The sequence below is a fragment of the Mandrillus leucophaeus genome, unplaced genomic scaffold, assembly GCF_000951045.1.
Source record: "Mandrillus leucophaeus isolate KB7577 unplaced genomic scaffold, Mleu.le_1.0 Scaffold1417, whole genome shotgun sequence".
Lineage (NCBI taxonomy): Eukaryota > Metazoa > Chordata > Mammalia > Primates > Cercopithecidae > Mandrillus > Mandrillus leucophaeus.
The window spans coordinates 135664-144986 of NW_012101385.1; the positions used below are offsets into that span (position 1 = coordinate 135664).

Below are 9323 nucleotides of genomic sequence, written 5' to 3' on the forward strand. Positions count from 1 at the left end.
ATTTGAAGAAAGTTTCATTCAATTATCGTCTATAGTTTCTATACTCTCTTTTGGTTGGGCCTTTATAAGACAGAGAATATTTGAGTTTTTTTGAGGAATATTAGGAATGGAGGACAAAGGAGAAAATTGGAAATTCAGGGGCTCAGAGGTGGCTAAGAAGAATAAACGGAAATACTTTACATCAGATGTCAACTTCAAAAAAGGTATCCTTTAATTCAAAAAGTGGAAGAAATGACTTTTCTAACTACACATAAAAAAATTATAACAGCACTGAAATGACTATCATCATGTTTCTTCACTCCTATTACAAAAATTATTTTTATTCTAGGTTATTCACATACTGGTATTAAATCTAGTATTCCTCCGTACTGTTTTTGGTATACATGTACAAAACTTACTCTACATATGTTTCTCACTCAAATTTTGTTGTGTGCATCATTAGCTAACAATTTGCTTTCTACTAAACATAAAATAAGATTTCCTAATGAAATAAAACCTACCCCAAAGATACATTCTCATCATTGATTTAGAATTGCATGTCTTTACCATCCAAAAAATTAGGGGTTCACCAATGATAGTTAAGTACATATATGTGGTACAAATTACAATGGAAAACAGCATTAATTTCCTCATAAAAGCTGTAAGTTCCTAATTATAAATGGAGATAATAATTTCTTCAAAGGAAATATTATACAATGAGCTATAATAAAATATACATACAATAAATATGTGAAATATACTCAGCTTCATAATTTATGGTCAATGTTGTTATTTATACATGCACACATACACACCCATATATATATATGTAAGACTTTTTTAGGTATTTTTTTTTTGAAATTACTCAAATACATACACTATGGAACAATCAATAGAAATATAAAATGTTCCACACACTGTCAGTTTGTTTACTGCTAGAAGACACATGATACTCCCCTTGTGAATCCATGGAGTTGAGGGTTTCTGTCCTTTCACTCAGCATGTCACCTGCCACAAAACTGAAAGAAAAGTCTGTTTTAGTTTCCTATTTCCCATAATCAGGATGAAGGAGTGGAATGAAGGATACATGATTGCAAGAGTTTGGCAAAGCAGAAATACAAGTTTGCTCTGCTGTTTCCAAGGACACCAGGTTAAACTGATTAGACACAGAAAGTAAAGGGCAAACAACATGAGGAAGGAGATCACAGTTTGCAGAGATTTTATGTGGACCTTGGTGCTGAGATCTTGAGATCCTTTGCTATGGAGCTGTATCTTCTTGAGATGTTTACACAGAGAATAGATTAACAGCAGAAAACATATTAGGGTCAGAGTGAAGGGTATGAGGTTTGCTAGCGTGCTTATAGTCAAGTTTGAAAGGTGTATTGCATTCTTCAATTTGATCTTCCAAGTCACATTTCCTTCATATTCTTTTGTCCACACACCCTCATCCGTGGTTATCACAGCAAGATTACAAATCAAAAATACCAAGGGCCCCAACAGCATCACCCGAACAACACTCTTAATTCTCTTCTGTAGGTGGAGAAAAATAAGGTTGGAGAAATTGGCAATCTTGAGCAAATAAAATATGCTGAGGCTAGCAGCAAGCCAGATGCTGAAATGGTTGATTATTGCCGAGATATTAGAAGCAAAAATTCTTACTTCTGAACTACATAAAGCCGAATTAAACATAGTTGCATACCAATATAATAATATGGCCCAGAGTAAACCAATTCTGTAGATCACGAGAGCAGTGAGAATTTGGTCAACTAAGGAAATCTTTCGTGTCTTAACCCAGTCAATGACATTTACTAGAGCTATGAAGCCATTGGCAAAATTTCCAAGAACAAATGCAAACACTAACAGAATTGATAAAATGATGAACAGAAAATACATCATGTTAGATGTTAGACCAAAAAAATTGCAGGCTTAATAACACTGGTTCTGATTCCTTTAATATCCAGACTTTAACTTCAATAAATACTTGATTACTAACTGTGCAATAACATTGGGCCTTTAAATTCTGTGACTAATGTCAACAGGAAAGCACCAGCATATACTAATGGATGAGTTCAAAGCTGTCTTTATAGAAATAGAAAATATTGTTATTCTCAAAACAGCTCAAATTCACTCCTCTTAATATACTATGTGTCCCTGCTACATGCTGAAGTTTTTATACTGATGTTGAAGTGGAAAGTGAATTTTCATGTGTCAGTATGCAAATAAAGGCATATTCTTTTTCATTGTTTTGCAATTTTTTGCCTTGTTTAACCTCTCCATAATTTGTATGCAGCATCTTCAGTTGTTTCATAGGGAAATTTTAAAACCACATACATATATCATACAGTAAATGTCTAAATCATTAAAGGAGCTTGGTCATAACTAGGATCATACCAATATGGATTTATTTTTATGCCAGACTTAAATACCAGATTCTAAACCTTTTATCAAAATCATCTAAGGTTATCTTGGAAAGCCCTGGGAGGCCAATACAACTTAAAATCTGGTTTCTGATAACCAATAAATTTATACGACACCATTATTAGTAAACTCATAAACATATAGACGCACATACACTCACACCCTTAGGGGATGGAAAGAATTATTTTCTTATAATTCCCCAAACGGAAAACGAGTTTCCAGGAGGTCATCCAGGTGGAATTAGTCCTATTTTCCCACTCACGGCTGTCAGACAATGAATAATATTTATCAAGCATGTTTCTCATGCTTAGGTCTTTGGTATAATTACACTCAACTCTGTTTTGTTTAAATATTAATTATTTGATTAAAATGTTCAGTAATTTTGTAAATATTTCAAAGTACCCTACACTTTGTCATATAACCTTGCACTACCCTCCCACAACAGGCAGGGTGACTACCTTGACCTTGGACTCCGCATTCCCTCCTGTAATTTGCTTTAGTCATCAGGAAATTAGTAGACTTTACACAGAGATTTAAGACGGCTTCCATACTGGAGTTTCTCACTCTTTTCCGTTTACCATGAGGACATCATTTGGCTAGTACACTGTTCCCAGAAGAAGAATGAGAAATTAATGGAGTCAGAACGCCACTGCCTTTTCTAGCCTAAATCAGCTGAACTAGCTTCAAGATGCAGTACATGACCCATCTCCAGTAACCAGAGCCATCCACCAAACCTAGCTTAGAAAAATGAAATCCGAAGACGTGTGAGGTACAAACATCTAAAGCAGTTTTGGAGGATTTTCTCTTGCAGAAGAACGTAACTGATATAGGCATTCTGCTAAACCAAGAGTGTGGGAAACATGTCCACACTTGTTGTGTCAGGAATTCGGGATTCAAGGGAAAAACAGACTGAGAATGTCAAAGTTTTGTCACATGAAGTGGATAATTAAGCCTAAAAGAAAAGCCTATTGAAAAATCTGCGGTTGGCAGGTAACATCATGTCAACTTTCAGAAAGTTGTAACTAAAATCAGAAAGTTTCTACTTAAAATTTCTTAGAATTATACATAAATGTATACAAATAGTGAATTTTTTCCTTCAGTGTATAACGAGCAGAGTAATAATAATTTTCATGGAACATTTCTTCTAATTAATTTTTATATTATAACCAGACTGCACACTTAGAAATTAGCCAAAAGAAAAACATAGCAATGTGTCATAAACACTCATGTAACCATCATGTAGGGCTAAACATGGAACATTGCTAAGAGCCTAAGTTTACCTCAATGCCACTTTCCAAGTCCCTACACCTTTCTTCACATCTCCTGTGATAAGCAACATCCATAATTTATGATGATCTTTTTAAAATTTTCTTTATACTTTACTAACAAGGAATATGACCCTAAACTCAATAGCTCGGTTTGTCCTGCTTTGAACTGTGTGTAGGTGCTATCCTATATGTTCTTATTCATGGCTTCCTGGAATCAATATTATGTATCTAAAATTTAACTCCATAGTTGCATGTACATGTGATCCATTTCTTTTTGCTTCTGTATAATTTTTCATTTTATGATTTTACTGTAATTATTTATCCATCCTTATTTGATATATATTTGGGCAGCTTATTTCTGAGCTATTATGAATAATGCTACAGTAAGCATTCTTTCACATATCATTTGCTACAATTCTTTTGCATATAATATACCTGGGTGTGCAATTACAGGGTCCTTGATTATGATGTTCACATTCTCCTTACAGACATAAAAAAGCCCAAAACATAGTTTGACTAAATTTATTCCTGTCACTTTTATCTCCAGTCTCCTTATTCCTATTTGCATATATCTTATCAATTATACATTCAATCCAAGAAGACAGTATTGTTTTACTCAGTCAATATTTATTTAGAATTACACATTTTTCATTGTCATTTTTATTGCTCCTTGCCTGTTTAACTTTGTATTTTCAGTAATTTTATTTTATCTGACAAATATTACTTTCAAATTCTGTTTTTGAAGGTCTACTATTCTTTGGAAATACACTGAAGACATGATTCCCATTATTCCATTGAATTCCTGCTTCCATATTTTCTGTTAAAATCAGGTTGTATTTAGAATGCAGTTCTTTTCAACATTATCTTCTACCTCTAGCTACTTTTCAGATTTTCTATTGATCTTTGCTGTCCTGTATTATTTTATGTTAACTTGATTTTAGTTATCAAGCCTGACATTTGAGATTACAAAAAATAATTGGAGGCATACATTTTATCACTTTTAGAAAAATCCTTGCAACATTTCTCTTGCTGTATTTTCTCTCCTCTTATCTCACAGAACTCCAGAAGTATGTTAGGTGTTCTGACTGTAGCATCAATGTGTTACCCTCTAGCTCTGTATATTGCCATCTCACTCTCTGTGCTTCATTCTTTGTAGCTATCTTCCAATTCACTTATTATCTCTTCTACTGCATCTAACTGGTTAACTCTGTCTATTGGATTCTCAATATTGATAATTCATTTTTTTCAGTCTTATTCTTTTAGTGTTCGGAATAATCTTTTATTCTCCTTCCATAAATCATTTTCTATGGGGAAACTGAACAAACTACTGTTAACAGCATGTTCTTTTTAAAAGTGCTTTTGACTTTTGGGGTTTTTTGTGTTTTGTTTTAGTATGTTAGAAATGAAAATGGTAACAATTTTCTTTGTTTCCCATCACTTTGGTCAGAGAATAGAATAGAAATGTTGTTCTGGAATTTACCTTCAATTTGAAAGAAATTGGAAATTAAGTTGATATGAGTAGCTTTTTTTGGATACTAGCTTGTCTGTTGCTGGGTCCTCACCACAAATTCTGCTCACAGGCAAACTCAATGAGCAGCACTCAATCTCAAAATATCATTGCAATAGATAAAATATATTTCACCAACCACAGCTACATTGTTGTAGTCAGTGAATTAATTTTCACCTTGCTTATGTTGTAGAAATGGGGCTCTCTGCCTTTGAACTCCATCATTACCTAATGAAATAGAGAAGATGTGGGGGAGGGATTACTTCTCTTTGATTTATTTAGCCCTAAAATCCTCTCTTTATAAATAAGAGCTTGATTGTGAAATGGTTTACTTATTTTTCGTATTAAGCAATTTTATTTATACTAAAATAAAAATCTTTTTGTAATGTTACTTGGATTAGTTTAATATAATCTGTAATTGTTTCCTTAAGCAATGTATTTTAAACTACACTACACTTAACTTTCTAAATCTAAATGTATTCGGCCTGACTTGAACTTTGTTGTTTACTAATATAACTTTCTTACAATGATGTCTCTTAGAAATTACATAGACTTTACCCAAATTATGTGTGTAAATATTTCAGAAATAAATCATTTAATAAGATAGATGTAAATGTAGATGATGATAATAATGATGATGATGTCAGCTAAAAGGTAGAATGTTATGTAATAAATGTGATTTTGGTCTTCTTTTCAAAGCACTACAGTTAATGGTGGTGGGAGAACACTATTATTCTTCCTCATAGATTCACATTTTTTTTCTTTTTTTAGACAGAATTTCTCTCTTGTCACCCAGGTTGGAGTGCAATGGCACAATCTCGGCCCACTGCAACCTCTGCCTCCCTGGTTCAAACAATTCTCCTGCCTCAGCCTCCTAGTAGCTGGGATTACAGGTGGCTGCCACCACACCCAGCAGTTTTTTTTTTTATTTTTTGTAGAGATGGAATTTCACTATGTTGGCAAGGTTGGTCTGGAACCCCTGACCTCAGGTGATCCACCAGCCTTGGCCTCCTAGAGTGCTGGGATTACAGGCATGAGCCACTTTGCCTGGCATGATTCATATATTATTCCCAGAATCAGGCCTAGACAAATACCCTCACATAGCATTTCATCAGAAATAACATAGAAACAACATATTTCCAATGATTTACTTGCTATTTCTTTTCTTTTACCACATTCTAAAAATTATGCCAAAAGTGACCTCTAGTAAAGAATACTCTCTTTTTGACTGTTTAATTTTGTTCTACTTTCATATGAACTGACACAAATACTCTGTGCAATTATAGAGTGTATAAGCTTCATTTCACCTTTTAATAGCATCACTAACAAGTTAAATTCTCAAAACTCCTTATTTACATTGTCAGTTATAGTCACAAAATCTGGGTGATTTTATTAAAGCAGTCAAAGTAGTTACACTACATACGTTATAAGCCTTAACAAAATTATCTTTCTATGAATTTTTCTCTAATATTCAAAAAATGTGTAGTATCAAAATATTTTTTCACACGTGTACACATGCATGGTATTAAAATATTTTAATAGCATCATTAGCAACCCAAATTCTTCCAAATGCTTTTTCGGATTCTTAGCTATGGTGACTAAATCTGGATTATTTTACATAGCAGTCAAAGTAGCATTATACATGCACAAACATACTCAAAGATCATGCTAATATGTTTGATTCCTTAACAAATTTGCCTTTCTATGATTTTCTTCTCAATGTAGAGCCAAAAAATTTATAGTAACAAGATATTTTACCCAACACGTAGGTGTACACATGAATAGTATTGTGAAATTAGAATGCTAACAATATGAATATATATATTTCATTTAGAGACACACTTTGGATATACTTAATTTAATATATTTAATATCCATCTTACGATAATTAATTGGAAATTCATGAATTTCTGACACTTTCAAATGTGTATCATAAGTAATTTAATTGTAAATAAGAAAAAAGTCTCTATCAATAATAAATATTCAAATTTTGACATTTCAAATTCATATTAGCATTGAGAAGGTGGATTTACAGTTCTTGCTTATGTCTTCTTTTTTTTAATTAACTTAAGAAAAGTTTTGGGCCAGGTGTGGTGGCTCACATCTGTAATCCCAGCAGTTTGGGAGGCTGAGGCAGGAGGATTGCCTGAGCACAAGATTTCAAGCCCAGCCTGGGCAACATGGCAAAACCCTGTCTCTGCAAAAAATAGAAAATATTAGCAGGGTGTTATTGAGGGATCTGGCCAGCAGCCCGCAATGCAACGGGGCTCTCTCTCTGTTCCCAGGTGGATCGTCAAGTCGAGAAATAATAGACACACACAAGATAGTGAAAGATGGGTCCAGAGGGGTCATCGCCTTCTGGTCCCGCAGTGCCAACAATGCTCTGGATATGCTAGCATTTATTATTAAGTTTAGTGAGGGCGGGGGTAGGTTAGTGAGGGATTCAGTGTCATTTGATTATGAGGTGAGAAGGTCACATGGGGATGAAGTAATTCTTTAACATAACATCTGTATGCAGAAGTACCGTATACAGTGATAAGAATTTACAACATAGTGTGTGCATCAGTAATTTCTTTTTTTTTTTTTTGAGACGGAGTCTCGCTCTGTAGCCCAGGCTGGAGTGCAGTGGCCGGATCTCAGCTCACTGCAAGCTCCGCCTCCCGGCTTCACGCCATTCTCCGGCCTCAGCCTCCCGAGTAGCTGGGACTACAGGCACCCGCCACCTCGCCCGGCTAGTTTTTTTTTTTTTTAATTTCTTAGTAGAGACAGGGTTTCACCGTGTTAGCCAGGATGGTCTCGATCTCCTGACCTCGTGATCCACCCGTCTCGGCCTCCCAAAGTGCCGGGATTACAGGCTTGAGCCACCGCGAGCGTTAAAACAGGAACAGCAATAACAGTTACAGCAAAAGTTGGTTACAAACAATTCATAGAAACAGGACGTGAAGTTTAATTTCTAACAGAGTCTTAAAACAGGAATACAGTCTTTCCATAACCCATGATTAGCAAGCTATTAATCAGCAGTAACAGTTGCAGCAAAAGCTGGTGAGAAACAATTCATAGAAATAGGATGTGAAGTCAGACAACTGGTTAGACCAGAAATTCTCAGAAGGGAGAATGCCTTAACCCTAAAGAGAACTAGAAGAGCCGCGCAAGATGAAGGGGTTTATAGCCGTATCTTATTCAAAAGGACAGGCGCCCCCCATGCATCCGTTTATAAGCTTTCCACAAGGGTTGCATTCCATCCCCAGAGCTATGAGCATCTGCTTTTCTGGGATAGGAATCTTGGTGATATGAAACCTCCCTGACTGTACGCCCATTCGTAGGCTCTCTGCAGGGGGACGCACATCACATGCCCTTAGCTCCTTCTGGCAGTCCAACCTGGCATTGCCTTTACACAATCCTGCATGAAGTTTGTATTTACAATAATCAGGAGCATTTCATCTTTTATTCCATAGCAATAGTTTCAGGGGTCTCCCTACAGGGTGTGGTAGTGCACACTTGTTGTCCTTGCTACTCTGGAGGCTGAGGTGGGAGAATCACTTGAGCCCAGGTGGCGAAGGTTGCATTGAGCCAAGATTTTGCTTGTGCACTCCAGCCTGGGCAACAGAGTGAGACCCTGTCTCAAAATAAAAAACGAAAAGTTTTAAATTTTAACTTGGATTTCTTAGTACCATAATGCTCTATTCTCCTTTATTCAGCAAAACTCTAATTACAATGGTATCTATGAGAATATGCTGTATCACCCTAATTTTACACTTAGAAATGTACTTTATGTTTCTGCTTTTTTAACATTTTTTATTGTGGAGCACAACATACATATGGAGAGTAATACTACCCAATAAACAGAAAGAGAAAAAATTATCACGTTAACATCGACATTACCACACCTTTGTCAGAAAATAGAATTTGCCAGCAATCTAGATAATCCTAATATATGTCTTCTTGCTGATAATTTCCTCCCTCCTGACTATTCCAATTGTTATGAAGATCACTCATATGTTTCACTGTGGAGTTTTATCACCAATGTAATAAATTACAACTATTAAAATTAATGTTTTTCAAACTTTATGTAAATTAGATTATACTAAATGTATTTTTCCATCTTGATAATTCCTCTCATATCTGTATTATTATCTATGTAGCTCAAATTT

At 35.0% G+C, this 9323-nt stretch overlaps 1 protein-coding gene across 1 annotated transcript; it reads right to left on the reverse strand.

Annotated features, from left to right (window-relative positions):
• Positions 1-408: 408 nt before the first annotated feature.
• On the reverse strand, positions 409-2791 carry LOC105535113 (taste receptor type 2 member 64-like). The gene has a single exon (XM_011974121.1). It carries the CDS (start codon positions 1873-1875, stop codon positions 976-978), a length of 900 nt encoding a protein of 299 aa, XP_011829511.1. The 5' UTR covers positions 1876-2791; the 3' UTR covers positions 409-975.
• Between the last annotated feature and the right edge of the window lie 6532 nt (positions 2792-9323).

What these genes read in the sequence shown, in the direction of transcription:
- LOC105535113 (XM_011974121.1), bottom strand. Translation starts at nt 1,875, where the DNA reads ATGATGTATTTTCTGTTCATCATTTTATCAATTCTGTTAGTGTTTGCA.